A 23,518-nucleotide genomic window follows, 5' to 3' on the forward strand; every position below is an offset into this window, starting at 1 on the left:
CAATGAGAAAAAGACCGCGAATTCTCTGTGAACTTGAGTGGAGACCAGAGCAATCGATCTCAGGCTCATAGATTAAGAGCATTTAGTAGATCACAGATTAACACTTTTACCCACGACAACATAAAGTAATCAACATAACGTTTACACATTACTCTCACAATTCGTACCCTTTGTATGCTTGACGGATTTTAACACAATTATATAAATGTTATCAATCTATCAACTAATACTGAATGCATGATCTTCTTAACCTTAGATGTTTTAAGATCCTCACATACTATGAACTTACTAATACTTTTTAATGTATAACAGGCTATTAGTATTTCCTTTAACCTGTCACAAATGCAGTACGCAACAGGATGTTTTTGTGCTGGTCAAGGGCAGTCAAGTCTGGGGTGAACCAAGGGCTATATCTGTTCTTAGTTCTAAATCTTTTTGAATGGAGCATGCTTATTTAAGATGGTGAAGAAAGCACTTTTAAAGAGCATCCAGGCATCCTTTACTGACGGTATGAGGTCAATATCCTTCCAGGATACCCGGGCCAGGTTGATTAGAAAAGCCTGCTTGCTGAAATGTTTTAGGGAGTGTTTGACCGTGATGAGGGGTGGTCGTTTAAATGCGGACCCATTACGGACGCAGGCAATGAGGCAGTGATTGCTGAGATCCTGGTTGAAGACAGCAGAGGTGTAGTTAGAGGGCAAGTTGGTCAGGATGATATATCGGAGGGTGCCCATGTTTACGGATTTAGGGTTGTACTGTTCACTGAGAATGACAGATATATAACTTACATTTCTATGTGAATTTGGTCAGGATGCCAAAAAAGTTACATATTGCAGTTAAGTAAACTGTTTTAGGTTACCACACCAAACATAACATGTCATAGTAATTTGAATACGTAGGAATGTTCGTTTACTATGTTATGTCTAGTCTATGAGACCAGGCTGCAATTATACATGCTGCAAACACTTTGTAATGTCTGCACAGCTATTTGCACATCCGACAAACGACAAACGGACAATAACCCGCAACCTTAAACCAGATAGGTCTAACTGTGAGCAAGTTCTCTCCTGTTCTCAAAAAAGTAATGTACAGTACAGTGTAATGATGCGAATCCAGGTTTTAGAACATATGAACAAACTGCCATATTCTCCTATTGCCATTACTGTCAACAGGGGTGAATTATTCGGGACCGAAAAATGTGCCTGGTCCCCCTTGGACCGTGGATTAGGAATGTTCTGTCGGTCAACGTTCCAGGGCTCAGGACATTTATTTTCATTGGCCACGTCATAGCGGGGGGAGACTGTAGACCACGAATTCCTCAGCGCTCCTGAAATCACAGACCTCTCTCTCGCCTCTGTTACCGGCACACATTCATCGAACTCCTCCTCGCAGCAGACGTTTGAACGAAGCCGCTTTCCAGAAGGGTATAGCATAATTGGCATAACAATATATTAAATATTGCTCTTTATTCCTTGATTATTTAACCATTTTACTTGGCATTAACCTATAACAGGATTTCATTTTCCTTTCTCCTTTCTCTCTTCCTTGCATTTTTCTCTTCCCAGATGTTGCGAAGTGCTCCCTTCCTTGTACTGCTGGCCGTAGCGCTCTGTCAAACCGAGGTAAAAGTTGGACTTCAGATTGTTTTGTTTTAACTTGTGATCAATGCAAAACTTTATATAATATTACGATTGTCATAGGTTAGGCTACTCCGATATTAAACAGGAAAGGCTTTGTTCCCTTTACCGGCTTTATGGTTTGGTGCGTTTATGCTATTCAGTCACATGACGGCACAGCTGAAGCACTTAAAATGTAGGCTAGTCTAGTTATGTTTGTGATAAACGCAATAGTTATAGTCTTTATAGATGTATTTTAGATACACTACAGCACCAAAAGTATGTGGACACGCCTTCAAATTAGTGGATTCTGCTATTTCATCTACACCCGTTGCTGACAGGTTTATAAAATCGCGCACATTGCCATGCAATCTCTATAGACAGACATTGGCAGTAGAATGGCCTTACTGAAGATCTCAGTGACTTTCAAAGTGGCACTGTCATAGGATGCCACCTTTCGAACAAGTCAGTTTGTCAAATTTCTGCCCTGCTATAGCTGCCCTGTAAGTGCTGTTATTGTGAAGTGGAAACATCTAGGAACAATAACTGCTCAGCTGCGAAGTGATAGTCCACACAAATTCACAGAATGGGACCGCCGAGTGCTGTAGTGTGTACGAGTTCCAAACTACCTCTGGAAGCAAAGTCAGCACAATAACTGTTCGTCGGGAGCTTCATGAAATGGAGCCTAAGATCACCATGCGCAATGCCAAGCTTCGGCTGGAGTGCTGTAAAGCTCGCCACCATTGGACTCTGGAGCAGTGGAAACACATTCTCTGGAGTGATGAATCATGCTTCACCATCTGGTAGTCCGACAGACAAATCTGGGTTTGAGAACTAATGTATATTGCCAACTGTAAAGTTTGGTGGAGGAGGAATAATGGTCTGGGGCTAGGCTCATTAGTTCCAGTGAAAGGAAATCTTAACTCTACAGCATACAATTACATTCTAGACAATTCTGTGCTTCCAACTTTGTGGCAACAGTTTGGGGAAGGCCCTTTCCTGTTTCAGTATGACAATGCCTCCGTGCACAGAGCGAGGACTATAAAGAAATGGTTTGTCGAGATCGGTGTGGAAGAACTTGCCTGTCCTGCACATAGCCCTGACCTCAACCCCATCGAACACCTTTGGGATGAATTGGAACGCCGAATGCGAGCCAGGCCTAATCGCCCAACATCAGTGCCCGACCTCACTAATACTCTTGTGGCTGAATGGAAGCAAGTCCCCGCAGCAATGTTCCAACATCTAGTAGAAAACCTTCCCAGAAGAGTGGGGGCTGTTATAGCAGCAAAGGGGAGACCAACTCCATGTTAATGCCATTGATTTTGGAAGGAGATGTTCGACAAGCAGGTGTCCATACTTTTGGTCATGTAGTGTATATTCTTCATGATGGTCCAAAGGTTTTTTTTTAATGGGAGAATTAAACGTGGCATTATCCAAGACACATTGCGCATTATGAGACTTAATTAGGGAGACAATTAGTCCTAGCCAGTTCAATTACACTACTACAGGGACCATTGCATTTTAATTGCAAGAGCGTCTTCCAAATCTGTTATAATAATCTGTAGATGATGATGCCCACACAGCACATTCTTTTATCATCATGATTTGTAGGCCAACTAAAACAAGCACAGATATGTATCTTTGATGATGTAGTTTAGCTATGTTTGTGTCTTCTATATCCCATGAATTTCCCCTCTCTGTGTTTGTTAAGTTGATGAAGTGATAGTGTTGCATGTAGATGAGGATGCTCATTGTTTTCTTTGTCGCCATGGGTAACAAGCAGAGTTAATAGACAGCTGGGATAACTGTGTGTGTGTGTGTGTGTGTGTGTGTGTGTGTGTGTGTGTGTGTGTGTGTGTGTGTGTGTGTGTGTGTGTGTGTGTGTAATAACACTCTCCCGGGTGGGTCTCACACACTGTGGTGCTAAGTAAACACTGAACTAAAATAATGGGAGATGAGGTGTCTTGAAACTGCACACTGTTAGTACTGTCACACACAGGCATGCGCGCACACACACACACACACCACAAACACACACCAGGTGTATGGGTCAGCACCGTACCTCATTTGGCAGCTGTTGAGCACCTGGTTTGATGTCATGTATTTGGGACCTTCTCATGTTGACCTGTTTTAAGTGGGTCTAGATGTCACGTGTCAGTAATGTATTTGTCAGTTGCTGTGTAAAGTAGGGATAGGATTGGGTTGCATGTCATTGCAGATTATGGGGTTAGATTGTGGAAAACACATTGGAATTCCAAAGATTTTCAGGAGTTAGGCTACTTTGGAATGTATTTGCTTTTCAGGATTACCCTAGTGTTTGGAGTGAGATTATGGGTCATGGTTTGGAAGGGGTTTGTTTTTCAGGGTTGTAGCACTCTGTCCAGACCTTGGAGGTAGACTGCAGGGTTAACTAAGTGAGCCTCTACTCTACATTGTCCTTACATGTCCAGACAGTCATCATCACTATCAGTACAACTGTCTGCCACATTACTCACAGTGGAAACTCTACCTCCAGGCCCTCTCCTGACCTCCTAGTGCTGCTCCTGTCATTGCCTGCTGAAATATGTCCCTTTGTGTGGGTCTTTATTAGATCCGTGACCTCTCTCATTGGTGAGCTCTCTCATTGGTGAGCTCTCTCATTGGTGAGCTCTCTCATTGGTGAGCTCTCTCATTGGTGGTGAGCTCTCTCATTGATGTGCTCTCTCATTGGTGGTGAGCTCTCTCATTGATGTGCTCTCTCATTGGTGTGCTCTCTCATTGATGTGCTCTCTCATTGGTGTGCTCTCTCATTGGTGAGCTCTCTCATTGGTGGTGAGCTCTCTCATTGGTGAGCTCTCTCATTGGTGTGCTCTCTCATTGGTGTGCTCTCTCATTGATGTGCTCTCTCATTGGTGTGCTCTCTCATTGATGTGCTCTCTCATTGGTGTGCTCTCTCATTGGTGTGCTCTCTCATTGGTGTGCTCTCTCATTGGTGTGCTCTCTCATTGCTGAGCTCTGGCATTGAGAAGACTGAGTACAAGCCAGAGTGTGTAGAATGTGGCTGTAGAGTATGTGGGGGAGGCATTATAAAGACATCTATTGTTTAAAGGTAATTGCCATGGTAATATGTAGCCTGTTGACAGACCAAGTGGGAATGTTAGGGTGGGCCGCTAGTACACTGTTTTAAGGCGGTCTAAGGGATTGTTTAGTTATATAGTGTATTGGTATGGTGGTCTTCAGTGATCATTTCAAGTCTCAGTCCCTATTGTGTACATAGTGTAGCAGCGTAGCAGCAGATACTGTACCTCAGGGTGTATGTGCGCGTGGGTATGTTTGTGTGTGTCTGCATGTGTGTGTGCGCCTGTGTGTGCGCGCGTGTGTGGCAGGGGATTGTGTGAGTGTCTGTGAGTGCTGTTGTTTGAGGCTTTTTATATTGCTGGCATGAGAATGCTAAGTTATTCAAATGTAGTTGCAGACTTTAGATTTATTATGAAGGAGAGAATGGCCGGGTGCTTTCTGAGGCGAGACATTGCTGTGTTTGCAGATAAAAGGCTCAGAGATAGTACTTCTGAGCTCACAGCTATTCTCTGTGTCCTGGTAGAGACTGAGAGATATGCATCTGGTAGAAAAGATGTTGACGTATCCCCTCAAACGTTGACAGTGAGATGCCAAGGCTGTGTGGAAACACATATGCACGCACACACTCACACATTTTCAAAGCCAGATCCATAACACCCACACACTTCACCTTTCTCTTCTCCAGGCATCCTGTGTTATTGCGTTAACCATGGTGGCCGGTGTAATGACACAATAGATAATTCAGTTATCACAACCACAGCAGGATCTGGCTTTGAAAATATCAGGCTTCAGGAGAGAAACACAATGGCCCTCAAGGACACAGTGTACAACCCCCCTACTCACACAGTGGATATATACTCTCTACTCACACACAGTGGATATATACTCTCTACTCACACACAGTGGATAGATATTCTCTACTCACACACAGTGGATAGATACTCTCTACTCACACACAGTGGATAGATACTCTCTACTCACGCACAGTGGATATATACTCTCTACTCACACACAGTGGATAGATATTCTCTACTCACACACAGTGGATATATATTCTCTACTCACACACAGTGGATAGATACTCTCTACTCATACACAGTGGATATATACTCTCTTCTCACACACAGTGGATAGATACTCTCTACTCACACACAGTGGATAGATATTCTCTACTCACGCACAGTGGATAGATACTCTCTACTCACGCACAGTGGATAGATACTCTCTACTCACGCACAGTGGATAGATATTCTCTACTCACACACAGTGGATAGATATTCTCTACTCACACACAGTGGATAGATACTCTCTACTCACACACAGTGGATAGATATTCTCTACTCACACACAGTGGATAGATACTCTCTACTCACACACAGTGGATAGATACTCTCTACTCACGCACAGTGGATATATACTCTCTACTCACACACAGTGGATAGATATTCTCTACTCACACACAGTGGATATATATTCTCTACTCACACACAGTGGATAGATACTCTCTACTCATACACAGTGGATATATACTCTCTTCTCACACACAGTGGATAGATACTCTCTACTCACACACAGTGGATAGATATTCTCTACTCACGCACAGTGGATAGATACTCTCTACTCACACACAGTGGATATATACTCTCTACTCACGCACAGTGGATATATACTCTCTACTCACACACAGTGGATAGATACTCTCTACTCACACACAGTGGATAGATACTCTCTACTCACACACAGTGGATAGATACTCTCTACTCACACACAGTGGATAGATACTCTCTACTCACACACAGTGGATAGATACTCTCTACTCACACACAGTGGATAGATACTCTCTACTCACACACAGTGGATAGATACTCTCTACTCACACACAGTGGATAGATACTCTCTACTCACGCACAGTGGATATATACTCTCTACTCACGCACAGTGGATAGATATTCTCTACTCACACACAGTGGATAGATACTCTCTACTCACACACAGTGGATAGATACTCTCTACTCACACACAGTGGATAGATACTCTCTACTCACGCACAGTGGATAGATACTCTCTACTCACGCACAGTGGATATATACTCTCTACTCACGCACAGTGGATATATACTCTCTACTCACGCACAGTGGATATATACTCTCTACTCACGCACAGTGGATAGATATTCTCTACTCACACACAGTGGATAGATACTCTCTACTCACACACAGTGGATAGATATTCTCTACTCACACACAGTGGATAGATACTCTCTACTCACACACAGTGGATAGATACTCTCTACTCACACACAGTGGATAGATACTCTCTACTCACACACAGTGGATAGATACTCTCTACTCACGCACAGTGGATATATACTCTCTACTCACGCACAGTGGATAGATACTCTCTACTCACGCACAGTGGATAGATACTCCCTACTCACACACAGTGGATAGATACTCCCTACTCACACACAGTGGATAGATACTCCCTACTCACACACAGTGGATAGATACTCTCTACTCACACACAGTGGATAGATACTCTCTACTCACACACAGTGGATAGATACTCCCTACTCACACACAGTGGATATATACTCTCTACTCACACACAGTGGATAGATACTCTCTACTCACGCACAGTGGATATATACTCTCTACTCACGCACAGTGGATATATACTCTCTACTCACGCACAGTGGATATATACTCTCTTCTCACGCACAGTGGATATATACTCTCTTCTCACACACAGTGGATAGATACTCTACTCACACACAGTGGATAGATACTCTCTACTCATACACAGTGGATATATACTCTCTTCTCACACACAGTGGATATATACTCTCTTCTCACACACAGTGGATAGATACTCTCTACTCACACACAGTGGATAGATACTCTCTACTCACACACAGTGGATATATACTCTCTTCTCACACACAGTGGATAGATACTCTCTACTCACACACAGTGGATATATACTCTCTACTCATACACAGTGGATATATACTCTCTACTCACACACAGTGGATAGATACTCTCTACTCACACACAGTGGATAGATACTCTCTACTCATACACAGTGGATAGATACTCTCTACTCACACACAGTGGATATATACTCTCTTCTCACACACAGTGGATAGATACTCTCTACTCACGCACAGTGGATATATACTCTCTACTCACGCACAGTGGATATATACTCTCTACTCACACACAGTGGATATATACTCTCTTCTCACACACAGTGGATATATACTCTCTTCTCACACACAGTGGATAGATACTCTCTACTCACACACAGTGGATAGATACTCTCTACTCACACACAGTGGATATATACTCTCTACTCACACACAGTGGATATATACTCTCTACTCACACACAGTGGATATATACTCTCTACTCACACACAGTGGATAGATACTCTCTACTCACACACAGTGGATAGATACTCCCTCCTCACACACAGTGGATAGATACTCTCTACTCACACACAGTGGATAGATACTCTCTACTCACACACAGTGGATAGATACTCTCTACTCACACACAGTGGATAGATACTCTCTACTCACACACAGTGGATATATACTCTCTACTCACACACAGTGGATATATACTCTCTACTCACACACAGTGGATATATACTCTCTACTCACACACAGTGGATATATACTCTCTACTCACACACAGTGGATATATACTCTCTACTCACACACAGTGGATATATACTCTCTACTCACACACAGTGGATAGATACTCTCTACTCACACACAGTGGATATATACTCTCTACTCACACACAGTGGATAGATACTCTCTACTCACACACAGTGGATATATACTCTCTACTCACACACAGTGGATAGATACTCTCTACTCACACACAGTGGATAGATACTCTCTACTCACACACGGTGGATATATACTCTCTACTCACACACGGTGGATAGATACTCTCTACTCACACACGGTGGATAGATACTCTCTACTCACACACGGTGGATAGATACTCTCTACTCACACACGGTGGATAGATACTCTCTACTCACACACGGTGGATAGATACTCTCTACTCACACACAGTGGATAGATACTCTCTACTCACACACAGTGGATAGATACTCTCTACTCACACACAGTGGATAGATACTCTCTACTCACACACAGTGGATAGATACTCTCTACTCACACACAGTGGATAGATACTCTCTACTCACACACAGTGGATAGATACTCTCTACTCACACACAGTGGATAGATACTCTCTACTCACACACAGTGGATAGATACTCTCTACTCACACACAGTGGATAGATACTCTCTACTCACACACAGTGGATAGATACTCTCTACTCACACACAGTGGATAGATACTCTCTACTCACACACAGTGGATAGATACTCTCTACTCACACACAGTGGATAGATACTCTCTACTCACACACAGTGGATATATACTCTCTACTCACACACAGTGGATAGATACTCTCCACTCACACACAGTGGATAGATACTCTCTACTCACACACAGTGGATAGATACTCTCTACTCACACACAGTGGACAGATACTCTCTACTCACACACAGTGGATAGATACTCTCTACTCACACACAGTGGATATATACTCTCTACTCACACACAGTGGATAGATACTCTCTACTCACACACAGTGGATAGATACTCTCTACTCACACACAGTGGATAGATACTCTCTACTCACACACAGTGGATAGATACTCTCTACTCACACACAGTGGATAGATACTCTCTACTCACACACAGTGGATATATACTCTCTACTCACACACAGTGGATAGATACTCTCTACTCACACACAGTGGATAGATACTCTCTACTCACACACAGTGGATAGATACTCTCTACTCACACACAGTGGATAGATACTCTCTACTCACACACAGTGGATAGATACTCTCTACTCACACACAGTGGATAGATACTCTCTACTCACACACAGTGGATAGATACTCTCTACTCACACACAGTGGATAGATACTCTCCACTCACACACAGTGGATAGATACTCTCCACTCACACACAGTGGATAGATACTCTCTACTCACACACAGTGGATAGATACTCTCTACTCACACACAGTGGATAGATACTCTCTACTCACACACAGTGGATAGATACTCTCTACTCACACACAGTGGATAGATACTCTCTACTCACACACAGTGGATAGATACTCTCTACTCACACACAGTGGATATATACTCTCTACTCACACACAGTGGATAGATACTCTCTACTCACACACAGTGGATAGATACTCTCCACTCACACACAGTGGATAGATACTCTCCACTCACACACAGTGGATAGATACTCTCCACTCACACACAGTGGACAGATACTCTCCACTCACACACAGTGGATAGATACTCTCCACTCACACACAGTGGATAGATACTCTCCACTCACACACAGTGGATAGATACTCTCCACTCACACACAGTGGATAGATACTCTCCACTCACACACAGTGGATAGATACTCTCCACTCACACACAGTGGATAGATACTCTCTACTCACACACAGTGGATAGATACTCTCTACTCACACACAGTGGATAGATACTCTCTACTCACACACAGTGGATAGATACTCTCCACTCACACACAGTGGATATATACTCTCCACTCACACACAGTGGATATATACTCTCCACTCACACACAGTGGATAGATACTCTCTACTCACACACAGTGGATAGATACTCTCCACTCACACACAGTGGATATATACTCTCTACTCACACACAGTGGATAGATACTCTCCACTCACACACAGTGGATAGATACTCTCCACTCACACACAGTGGATAGATACTCTCCACTCACACACAGTGGATAGATACTCTCCACTCACACACAGTGGATAGATACTCTCCACTCACACACAGTGGATAGATACTCTCCACTCACACACAGTGGATAGATACTCTCCACTCACACACAGTGGATAGATACTCTCCACTCACACACAGTGGATAGATACTCTCCACTCACACACAGTGGATAGATACTCTCCACTCACACACAGTGGATAGATACTCTCCACTCACACACAGTGGATAGATACTCTCTACTCACACACAGTGGATAGATACTCTCCACTCACACACAGTGGATAGATACTCTCCACTCACACACAGTGGATAGATACTCTCCACTCACACACAGTGGATAGATACTCTCTACTCACACACAGTGGATAGATACTCTCTACTCACACACAGTGGATAGATACTCTCCACTCACACACAGTGGATAGATACTCTCTACTCACACACAGTGGATAGATACTCTCCACTCACACACAGTGGATAGATACTCTCTACTCACACACAGTGGACAGATACTCTCCACTCACACACAGTGGATAGATACTCTCCACTCACACACAGTGGATAGATACTCTCCACTCACACACAGTGGATAGATACTCTCCACTCACACACAGTGGATAGATACTCTCTACTCACACACAGTGGATAGATACTCTCTACTCACACACAGTGGATAGATACTCTCCACTCACACACAGTGGATAGATACTCTCTACTCACACACAGTGGATAGATACTCTCCACTCACACACAGTGGATAGATACTCTCCACTCACACACAGTGGACAGATACTCTCCACTCACACACAGTGGATAGATACTCTCCACTCACACACAGTGGATAGATACTCTCTACTCACACACAGTGGATAGATACTCTCTACTCACACACAGTGGATAGATACTCTCCACTCACACACAGTGGACAGATACTCTCTACTCACACACAGTGGACAGATACTCTCTACTCACACACAGTGGACAGATACTCTCTACTCACACACAGTGGATATATACTCTCTACTCATACACAGTGGATAGATACTCTCCACTCACACACAGTGGATAGATACTCTCCACTCACACACAGTGGACAGATACTCTCTACTCACACACAGTGGATAGATACTCTCCACTCACACACAGTGGATAGATACTCTCTACTCACACACAGTGGATAGATACTCTCTACTCACACACAGTGGATAGATACTCTCCACTCACACACAGTGGACAGATACTCTCTACTCACACACAGTGGACAGATACTCTCTACTCACACACAGTGGACAGATACTCTCTACTCACACACAGTGGATATATACTCTCTACTCATACACAGTGGATAGATACTCTCTACTCACACACAGTGGATAGATACTCTCTACTCACACACAGTGGATAGATACTCTCTACTCACACACAGTGGATAGATACTCTCTACTCACACACAGTGGATAGATACTCTCTACTCACACACAGTGGATATATACTCTCTACTCACACACAGTGGATAGATACTCTCTACTCACACACAGTGGATAGATACTCTCTACTCACACACAGTGGATAGATACTCTCTACTCACACACAGTGGACAGATACTCTCTACTCACACACAGTGGATATATACTCTCTACTCACACACAGTGGATAGATACTCTCTACTCACACACAGTGGATAGATACTCTCTACTCACACACAGTGGATAGATACTCTCTACTCACACACAGTGGATAGATACTCTCCACTCACACACAGTGGATAGATACTCTCCACTCACACACAGTGGATAGATACTCTCCACTCACACACAGTGGATAGATACTCTCCACTCACACACAGTGGATAGATACTCTCTACTCACACACAGTGGATAGATACTCTCTACTCACACACAGTGGATAGATACTCTCCACTCACACACAGTGGATAGATACTCTCTACTCACACACAGTGGATAGATACTCTCTACTCACACACAGTGGATAGATACTCTCCACTCACACACAGTGGATAGATACTCTCTACTCACACACAGTGGATAGATACTCTCTACTCACACACAGTGGATAGATACTCTCTACTCACACACAGTGGATAGATACTCTCTACTCACACACAGTGGATAGATACTCTCTACTCACACACAGTGGATAGATACTCTCCACTCACACACAGTGGATAGATACTCTCCACTCACACACAGTGGATAGATACTCTCTACTCACACACAGTGGATAGATACTCTCTACTCACACACAGTGGATAGATACTCTCTACTCACACACAGTGGATAGATACTCTCTACTCACACACAGTGGATAGATACTCTCTACTCACACACAGTGGATAGATACTCTCTACTCACACACAGTGGATAGATACTCTCTACTCACACACAGTGGATAGATACTCTCCACTCACACACAGTGGATAGATACTCTCTACTCACACACAGTGGATAGATACTCTCCACTCACACACAGTGGATAGATACTCTCCACTCACACACAGTGGATAGATACTCTCTACTCACACACAGTGGATAGATACTCTCCACTCACACACAGTGGATAGATACTCTCCACTCACACACAGTGGATAGATACTCTCTACTCACACACAGTGGATAGATACTCTCTACTCACACACAGTGGATAGATACTCTCTACTCACACACAGTGGATAGATACTCTCTACTCACACACAGTGGATAGATACTCTCTACTCACACACAGTGGATAGATACTCTCTACTCACACACAGTGGATAGATACTCTCCACTCACACACAGTGGATAGATACTCTCTACTCACACACAGTGGATAGATACTCTCCACTCACACACGGTGGACAGATACTCTCTACTCACACACAGTGGACAGATACTCTCTACTCACGCACGGTGGATAGATACTCTCTACTCACGCACGGTGGATAGATACTCTCTACTCACGCACGGTGGATATATACTCTCTACTCACGCACAGTGGATATATACTCTCTACTCACACACAGTGGACAGATACTCTCTACTCACACACAGTGGACAGATACTCTCTACTCACACACAGTGGATAGATACTCTCTACTCACACACAGTGGATATATACTCTCTACTCACACACAGTGGACAGATACTCTCTACTCACACACAGTGGATAGATACTCTCTACTCACACACAGTGGATAGATACTCTCTACTCACACACAGTGGACAGATACTCTCTACTCACACACAGTGGATAGATACTCTCTACTCACACACAGTGGATAGATACTCTCCACTCACACACAGTGGATAGATACTCTCTACTCACACACAGTGGATAGATACTCTCTACTCACACACAGTGGATAGATACTCTCTACTCACACACAGTGGATAGATACTCTCTACTCACACACAGTGGATAGATACTCTCTACTCACACACAGTGGATAGATACTCTCTACTCACACACAGTGGATAGATACTCTCTACTCACACACAGTGGATAGATACTCTCTACTCACACACAGTGGATAGATACTCTCTACTCACACACAGTGGATAGATACTCTCTACTCACACACAGTGGATAGATACTCTCTACTCACACACAGTGGATAGATACTCTCTACTCACACACAGTGGATAGATACTCTCTACTCACACACAGTGGATAGATACTCTCTACTCACACACAGTGGATAGATACTCTCCACTCACACACAGTGGATAGATACTCTCTACTCACACACAGTGGATAGATACTCTCTACTCACACACAGTGGATAGATACTCTCTACTCACACACAGTGGATAGATACTCTCTACTCACACACAGTGGATAGATACTCTCTACTCACACACAGTGGATAGATACTCTCTACTCACACACAGTGGATAGATACTCTCTACTCACACACAGTGGATAGATACTCTCCACTCACACACAGTGGATAGATACTCTCTACTCACACACAGTGGATATATACTCTCCACTCACACACAGTGGATAGATACTCTCCACTCACACACAGTGGATAGATACTCTCTACTCACACACAGTGGATAGATACTCTCCACTCACACACAGTGGATAGATACTCTCCACTCACACACAGTGGATAGATACTCTCTACTCACACACAGTGGATAGATACTCTCTACTCACACACAGTGGATAGATACTCTCTACTCACACACAGTGGATAGATACTCTCTACTCACACACAGTGGATAGATACTCTCCACTCACACACAGTGGATAGATACTCTCTACTCACACACAGTGGATAGATACTCTCCACTCACACACAGTGGACAGATACTCTCTACTCACACACGGTGGACAGATACTCTCTACTCACACACAGTGGATAGATACTCTCTACTCACACACGGTGGATAGATACTCTCTACTCACACACAGTGGATATATACTCTCTACTCACACACAGTGGATATATACTCTCTACTCACACACAGTGGACAGATACTCTCTACTCACACACAGTGGATAGATACTCTCTACTCACACACAGTGGATATATACTCTCTACTCACACACAGTGGACAGATACTCTCTACTCACACACAGTGGATAGATACTCTCTACTCACACACAGTGGATAGATACTCTCTACTCACACACAGTGGACAGATACTCTCTACTCACACACAGTGGATAGATACTCTCTACTCACACACAGTGGATAGATACTCTCCACTCACACACAGTGGATAGATACTCTCTACTCATACACAGTGGATAGATACTCTCTACTCACACACAGTGGATAGATACTCTCTACTCACACACAGTGGATAGATACTCTCTACTCACACACAGTGGATAGATACTCTCTACTCACACACAGTGGATAGATACTCTCTACTCACACACAGTGGACAGATACTCTCTACTCACACACAGTGGACAGATACTCTCTACTCACACACAGTGGATAGATACTCTCTACTCACACACAGTGGATAGATACTCTCTACTCACACACAGTGGACAGATACTCTCTGTGCTGAAGGAGATGACGATGAGGACGTAGGATCAAAACGTTAGAATACTGACTGTTTGCAATTCGTTTTACATTTGTTCTACAGTGTAACCAAATACAAATTCTTGCATCTACACTTTTAACTATTGTTTGTAGAATCACAACCCTAATGTTGGCGAGTAACATTTTTAGCAATGTACAAAACTACATTTAGCAGACTACTTTAGAGACCTTGTAGAGGAGCTGCCTCCCAGGCTGAGGTATATTAACTGACTAGAGCTGACAGTGACAGAGTTGCTGCCTCCCAGGAACCATGCTCTGTAGCTGTTGATGACTGTTCTCTCATTGGTAGGTGCTGCCTGGCTATAAATACCAAGCCCAGGTGTAGTGAATAGAGCAGGACCATGGGGGATTGAACAGCCTGTCCCTTGTCTCTATTAGTCAGGACTGTTCAAATTTGTCTAGCTCTAGACACACAAACACAGAGAGAGAGAGCAAGACAGGAGAGAGGGCATAGATGTCATGCGTCACTGTCTTCTAGGGTTGTTTTATAACACCATCCTCTCTCTCTCTAGCCTCTATTTTCTGTAGCTAACAACGTTAGCTCCATCTCTCGTCATCGTGTGTGTGTTTATTTGTGTGTGTGTCAGGGGAATGGACCAGGCACAGAGATAGCACTTGGCAGCATGCCCAAACATCAGGCCAAAATTGGCAGGCAGTTAATACCAAGCAGATACCTGGGAGACACACACACACACACACAGCCTAATTTCAGTGCAGCTTCAATACGAAACGGTTTATGACTCACAGTAATTGAATGTGGACAATAGGACATGGTTGTTTATGCCAGATGAAATGTCACGGACATATCCAACTCAGCAGAATACTTGAATTGACACCTTGATGATAAATGTGTTCTCCAACAATCATCTGAACATTCCACTCCCTAAAATGGCTGTCCATTCTCAACATTCCATCATATATTGTAGAGGTCTGCAAACAGGCACACTTCCTTCAACAAACACACTTCCAGCCATTATCCCTGACTATGGCCCCATGGAGGGAGTAGTGTCTGGGGCAGGGAAGCTACCCATTCCCTGGCCTGGGCCCTCCTACCCAGAGAGACTGAAGCACTGCCCAGAACAGGCTGGAAGTGAAGTGAGAGAGAGAGAGGATAGAAAGAGAAAGGAGTGAGAAAATAGGAAGAGAGGGATTGAGAAGGGAGATTAAGGGAGAGAGGGACAGGGTTTGGAGTTGAGAACAAGAGAGAAAATTGATCATTTACAACAGAATGAAAAGATTTAGGCACAATACAGGAGACGATAAAGGGGAGGAAGAGGATATGGATATTGAAAGTGGGACAGCACGAGGGAGAGAGAGGGAAGCCTCCTCAGATTAAACAATGGAAGTGGGGGGACAGGGACAGGGGTGTCATTGTCCTGCCTGTGAGACTGTGCCGTGTGCCCACAGGAGTGGAAAGGACGGCAGTGACACTGTTTTAGGGACTTTATTTTCTCAGTGACATTTTAACATAAGCTAACTTCCTGACTAATATCTTTCTTTCTGTCTTTCTCTCCATCTCTCTTTGTCTGTTAGTCTGTTGCATTTCGACACGTTCTTGAATCTCAAGGGCTTATGGAATATAAAATGTGGCTTTTCAATGACATCACACTAACTGCCTTCCATTCCATACACGTACAAGAAAACAAAGTCTGGGTCCAAATACCCATACTTACGTTTTAAATAGTAGGCTTTTTGAGTATGATAAATATAAACGTTTTATAGTATGTGAAATTTTGAAAATTAAGTATCCTTTAAATGCCAGGATGTCATACTCATTTCGGCTTTTCATCTAGTAGAATTCGCTGTGGAAGAGAATCGTCTTTCGCACCTACGCTGAGGCATGAGAGCCTGACGAACCGGCGGAGGCAGGGGAGCCTGGAGATCTGTCTCAGGCATGAGAACCTGTAGCGGCTCCCAGACCTGACGTCATTCCCACCGAAACAAAAAAAATACTCCCTGATGCTTCTGTAGCGCTGAGAGTGAGTGTTTTAATAAATAATAAATAAACAGAACATAATACAAAACAAGAAACTCTAACAGCACACAGACAAGAAACAATAACACCTGGGGAAGGATCCAAAGGGAGTGAGAGATAGGGAAGGTAATCAGGGAAGTGATGGAGTCCAGGTGAGTCTGATGACACACAGGTGCGCGTAACGATGGGGCCATGTGTGCGCCATAACGAGCAGCCTGGTGACCGAGAGGCCGGAGAGGGAGCACACGTGACACAGACACCAGAGCATATACCACCAGAGAGTTTGTATATATGGATATTATATTTCTCTGTAACTCTCATATCACCCTGACACTTCCTCCAGACTTACAGCTACGTTCACTCCTATCTCAATCTCACTCCAATAGAAATGCTTGGGACATGATCCAGGCATTTCAACAATGTTATCCTCTAGTCTGTAGACTTTATAGTGTGGTGTCTAATGCACAGCAGGTCATTTCATTCCGCTACTGCTTGCTCAGCAGGGACTCCCTCCCTAACTCCTTTAACTGTAACTCAGTGGAGTAGAGTCTTTATCTTGAAAGCTCAGATTGCACTGTCTCAAAAGTGTGAGGATACATATACAGTAGGATTCAGACCCGTTTCGGTGGATATTTAAAAGTAGGAATTTAGAAATGGTGGAGCTGGCAACAAACATTTTAAAACTCTAAAACTTTATCTGGGCAACAGCAGTGATTCACTATACAGATAGACACGCTAGCTTCACCCTCATGTTGGTGCTAGCAAGCAGGCTAGGTAGTGCTAGGTATCAACAGCCAATCCAGCAGGGGCTGGAAACTATAGTGAGCTTCGATTGGTCAATATACTGTATGTACTTTTATTTCCCTCTCTCTTTTTCACTTTACCTCCCCTCTTGTCCTCCCTCCCCTTCTTTCCTCCCTCCCCTGTTGGAGCTTAATAAGAAACGTGTGTCTGAGAGCTATGAGGGGACCGTCTTCTCTCTGAGTGTTTGATTGGGAGGGGGAGTATAGGCATGATGTCATCAATGGTGAGATGCAGAGCATCTGTGAGCCATTAGTTTAAAACTCCCCTTACACACTTCTATAGAGGGGTGTATGTGAATGGGCATTGGTCTGTTCATTCATAGTAGCATGAATTAACACTAATCTCACTGACCTTTCATTATTGTTGTTGTTAGAAATACTGTGGTCACAAAGGTAGCTACAGATTCTGCTGCAGGTAAAAAGAGAGGGAGCAGATTAAGTGATAGGAGTAAGGGATGGGTTTCATCCTTGCCTTTAATTGGCTACCTTGTGTGCCAGTGGGGCATTATCAGTCAATGTATTGCGTCGCCATGTTAGCGTGTTTGTTTACTATCTCTAAATCAATGTTCTATATGCTAATGGTACACTCTGGGAAGGGACTAATGGTGGTTGTAAAGTGACCCCTCAGCAGGAAGCATCGATCCAGCTGCTGACTCAGTGGATCATCACACACACACGTACACGCACGCATTCACGCACACACACACGCACGCGCACACACACACACACAGTTCTCATTTGACAGATTTAGCCCGGTGCTAAGGATGTGAAGGGGACTCTTATCGGCAGTGGAAAATGAAAGAGGGATTTTCAGAGAAAGGCAGGAAAGAACAGAGCACATTTTAACTCCAATCTGCTTCAGCATGGGGTCAATAAACCTGCGGCAGGAGTAAAATTGAGTTCAGACCTCCCTCCCTCCCTCCACCCATCCCCCCCTTTTCTTCCAGTCTCTGACTCATTTTCTGCAGCTCAATTCCTATCACTTCTCCCTCTCTCAGTCTCTGTCTTCTCCTTCTTCCATCCCCCCTTTTCTTGCTATCTCTGACTCTCACTACCTTTTTCCCTCTTCTCCACTCTCCTTCTCTTCTTTCTCTATCACTCAGTGACTCTCTTCCCTTCACTCTCTCTCCTCCAGGCAGCATTGCATGGCTGGCCTCAATTCACAGGGACATCTTACCCAGCCCTACATTTAAACAAGGAGAAGAAGGATAGAGTCAGAAAGCAAGTTGGTGAGGACAGAGAAATAAGACGTGAGAGAAAGAAATAGGAAAGGGAGGTATAAATGAGAGTGACAGATACTTTTTTTAGATAAGCTGTGATGTCTGTCTTTCTTGGAACACCTGTTATTTTCCCATAATACACCTCTACCACCTGTAAAGAGAGAGAGAAGGATGGAGAGAGTATGAGAGAGCACTGACTCACCAAGGTCCAGGCAAGAAGCAACTCTCCAGGGAATTTTCAATGTTTCCAGTCACAATTTTCATTTATACCTCATATAATGACTTCCATCATATTAATAAAATTAAGCCTGGTTTGTTATAAGGTCACTTTAATACGGTAGCTAGTGTAAGCCTATAGGAGCTCCTATCTAGCTATGGTTCAGCTAAACAGTTTGTCTAGCTAGCTTTTAAATTGGAGATTCTTCAAAGTAGCCACCCTTTGCCTTGATGACAGCTTTGCACACGCTTGGCATTCTCTCAACCAGCTTCATGAGGTAGTCACCTGGAATGCATTTCAATTAACAGGTGTGCCTTGTTAAAAGTTAATTTGTAGAATTTCTTTCCTTAATGCGTTTGAGCCAATCAGTTGTGTTGTGACAAGGTAGGGGTGGTATACAGAAGATAGCCCTATTTGGTAAAATACCAAGTCCATATTATGGAAAGAACAGCTCAAATAAGCAAAGAGAAATGGCAGTCCATCATTACTTTAAGACATAAAAGTAATTCACTCTGGAAAATTTCAAGAACTTTGAAAGTTTCTTCAAGTGCATCTGCAAAAACCATCAAGCGCTATGATAAAACTGACTCTCATGAGGACCGCCACAGGAAAGGAAGACCAGAGTTACCTCTGCTGCAGAGGATAAGTTCATTAGAGTTACCAGCCTCAGAAATTGCAACCCAAATAAATGCTTCACAGAGTTCAAGTAACAGACACATCTCAACATCAATTGTTGAGAGGAGACTGCGGCCTTCATGGTCGAATTGCTGCAAAGATACCACTAATGAAGGACACCAATAAGAAGAAGAGACTTCCTTTGGCCAAGAAACACGAGCAATGGACATTAGACCATGGAAATCTGTACTGTGGTCTGATGAGGCCCAATTTGAGATTTTTGGTTCCAACCGCCATGTCTTTGTGAGATGCAGAGTATGTGAAGAGATTATCTCTGCATGTGTGGTTCCCACCATGAAGCATGAAGGAGGACTGTGATGGTGTGGGGGTGCTTTGCTAGCGACACTGTCAGTGATTTATTTAGAATTCAAGGCACACTTAACCAGCATGTCTACCACAGCATTCTGCAGCGATACGCCATTCCCATCTCGTTTAAGCTTGGTGGGAAAATAATTTGTTTTTCAACAGGACAATGACACAACAAACCTCCAGGCTGTGTAAGGGCTATTTGACCAAGAATGAGGGTGATGGAGTGCTGCATCAGATGACCTGGCCTCCACAATCACCCGACCTCAACCCAGTTGAGATGGTTTGAGATGAGATGGACCGCAGAGTGAAGGAAAAGCAGCCAACAAGTGCTCATCATATGTGGGAACTCCTTCAACATTTTTTGGGTTACTACATGATTCCATATGTGTTATTTCATAGTTTTGATCTCTTCACTATTATTCTAATTTACATAAGTATTCACAAGAGTCAATACTTTGTGGAAGCACATTTGGTAGTGATTACAGCTGTGAGTCTTTCTTGGTAAGTCTCTAAGAGCTTTCCACACCTGGATTCTGCAACATTTGCCCATTTATTATTTTCAAAATTCTTCAAGCTCTGTCAAATTGGTTGTTGATCATTACTAGACAACCATTTTCAGGTATTGCCATTTATTTTCAATAGATTTAAGTCAAAACTGTAACTAAGCCACTCTGGAACATTCACTGTGTTCTTGGTATCCAATTCCAGTTTATATTTGGCCTTGTGTTTTAGGTTATTGTCCTGCTGAAAGGTGAATTCATCTTCCAGTATCTGGTGGAAAACTGACGAAACCAGGATTTCCACTAGGATTTTGCCTGTGCTTAGCTTAGCTCCATTTAGTTTATTTTCGTCCTGAAAAACTCCACAGTCCTTAACAATTACAAGCATACCCATAATACCACTATGCTTGAAAATATGGAGAAAAAGGGGGATACCTAGTCAGTTGTACAACTGAATGCGTCTTCCACATTAAACCCAACCCTTCTGAATCAGAGAGGTGCGGGAGCTGCCTTAATCGACATCCACATCACCTGGGGAACAGTGGGTTGGTTAACCACCTTGCTAAGAGGCAGATTGACAGATTTTTACCTTGTCAGCTTGGGGATTCGATCCAGCAACCTTTCAGTTACTTGCCCTATGCTCTAACCACTAAGCTACCCCATAGTGGTACTCAGTAATGTGTTGTATTGGATTTTTCCAATTGAGGACATCTCCTTTGTCTTGATCACGTTGAGGGAGAGGTTGTTGTCCTGGCACCACACTGCCAGGTCTCTGACCTCCTCCCTATACGCTGTCTCATTGTTGTCGGTGATCAGGCCTACCACTGTTGTGTCATCGGCAAGGACTTTTTGTATTGAGGACAAAAAGTTAATTGCATTGCCACATTTTTTGCAGTGCTACTTTAGTGCATTTATACAAACAGGATGAATGTTTTGGAATATTTTTATTCTGTACATGCTTCCTTCTTTTCACTCTGTAAATGAGGTTGGTATTGTGGAGTAACTACAATGTTGCTGATCCCTCTGGAGTTTTCTCCTATCACAGCCAATAAACTCTGTAACTGTTTTAAAACTTCTTATGGCTGCAATCCCGTTAACGGGATGATATGACAACAGCCGGTGAAAGTTCAGGGCATCAAATTCAAACAACAGAAATCTCATAATTAAAATTCCTCAAACATACATGTATCTTATACCATTTTAAAGGTAATCTTGTTGTTAATCCCACCAAATTGTCCGATTTCAAATAGGCTTTACAGCGAAAGGACCACAAACGATTATGTTAGGTCACCGAAAAATCACAGACAAACACAGTCATTTTTCCAGCCAAAGACAGGAGTCACAAAAAGCAGAAAAAGAGATACAATTAATCACTAACCTTTGATGATCTTCATCAGATGACACTCATAGGACTTCATGTTACACAATACATATATGTTTTGTTCGATAAAGTTTATATTTATATCCAAAAACCACAGTTTACATTGGCGCCATGTTCAGAAATGCCTCCAAAATATCCGGAGAAATTGCAGAGAGCCACGTCAAATAACATAAATACTCATCATAAACTTTGATGAAAGATACATGTTTTACATAGAATTAAAGATACACTTGTTTTTAATGCAACCGCTGTGTCAGATTTCAAAAAGCTTTACGGCAAAAGCACAATATTCAATAACCTGAGAACAGCGTTCAGCCACAAAAGGAAGCCATACAGTTACCCGCCAAATTGTGCAGTCAACAAAACTCCTAAAAAGCATTATAAATCTTCACTTACCTTTGCTGATCATCGTCGGAATGCACTCCCAGGACTCCCACTTCCACAAGAAATGTTCGTTTTGTTCGGTAATGTCCATCATTTATGTCCAAATAGCTATTTTTGTTAGCGTGTTTGGTAAACAAATCCAAATTCAGGAAGCACGTTCACTAAAACCTGACGAAATGTCCAAAAGTTCCGTAACAGTCAGTAGAAACATGTCAAACGATGTATTGAATCAATCTTTAGAATGTTTTTAACATAAATCTTCAGTAACATTCCAACCGGAGAATTACATTGACTTCAGATGTGCGATGGAACAGAGCTCCCTCTCATGTGAACGCGCATGGTCAGAGCATGGTCAGGTCATGATAAACCTGACTAATTCCTGTCTCCTTCGGCCCCACTTCACAGTAGAGGTATCAGACAAGGTTC

General features: G+C 43.1%; 1 protein-coding gene across 2 annotated transcripts in view; it reads left to right on the forward strand.

Moving 5' to 3' along the window:
- Positions 1–1,307: 1,307 nt before the first annotated feature.
- Positions 1,308–23,518, forward strand: part of LOC120058448 (follistatin-related protein 1-like) — a 55,533-nt gene continuing 33,322 nt past the window's right edge. For both annotated transcript variants that reach the window (XM_039007110.1, XM_039007111.1), the window contains exons 1-2: positions 1,308–1,424; positions 1,566–1,622. In XM_039007110.1, coding sequence (XP_038863038.1) covers positions 1,566–1,622 — 57 coding nt within the window. In that variant the 5' untranslated portion in view covers positions 1,308–1,424. The remainder of the gene's footprint in view (positions 1,425–1,565; positions 1,623–23,518) is intronic.

This window comes from Salvelinus namaycush, chromosome 13 (genome assembly GCF_016432855.1).
Source record: "Salvelinus namaycush isolate Seneca chromosome 13, SaNama_1.0, whole genome shotgun sequence".
In the NCBI taxonomy this organism is placed as follows: Eukaryota; Metazoa; Chordata; class Actinopteri; order Salmoniformes; family Salmonidae; genus Salvelinus; species Salvelinus namaycush.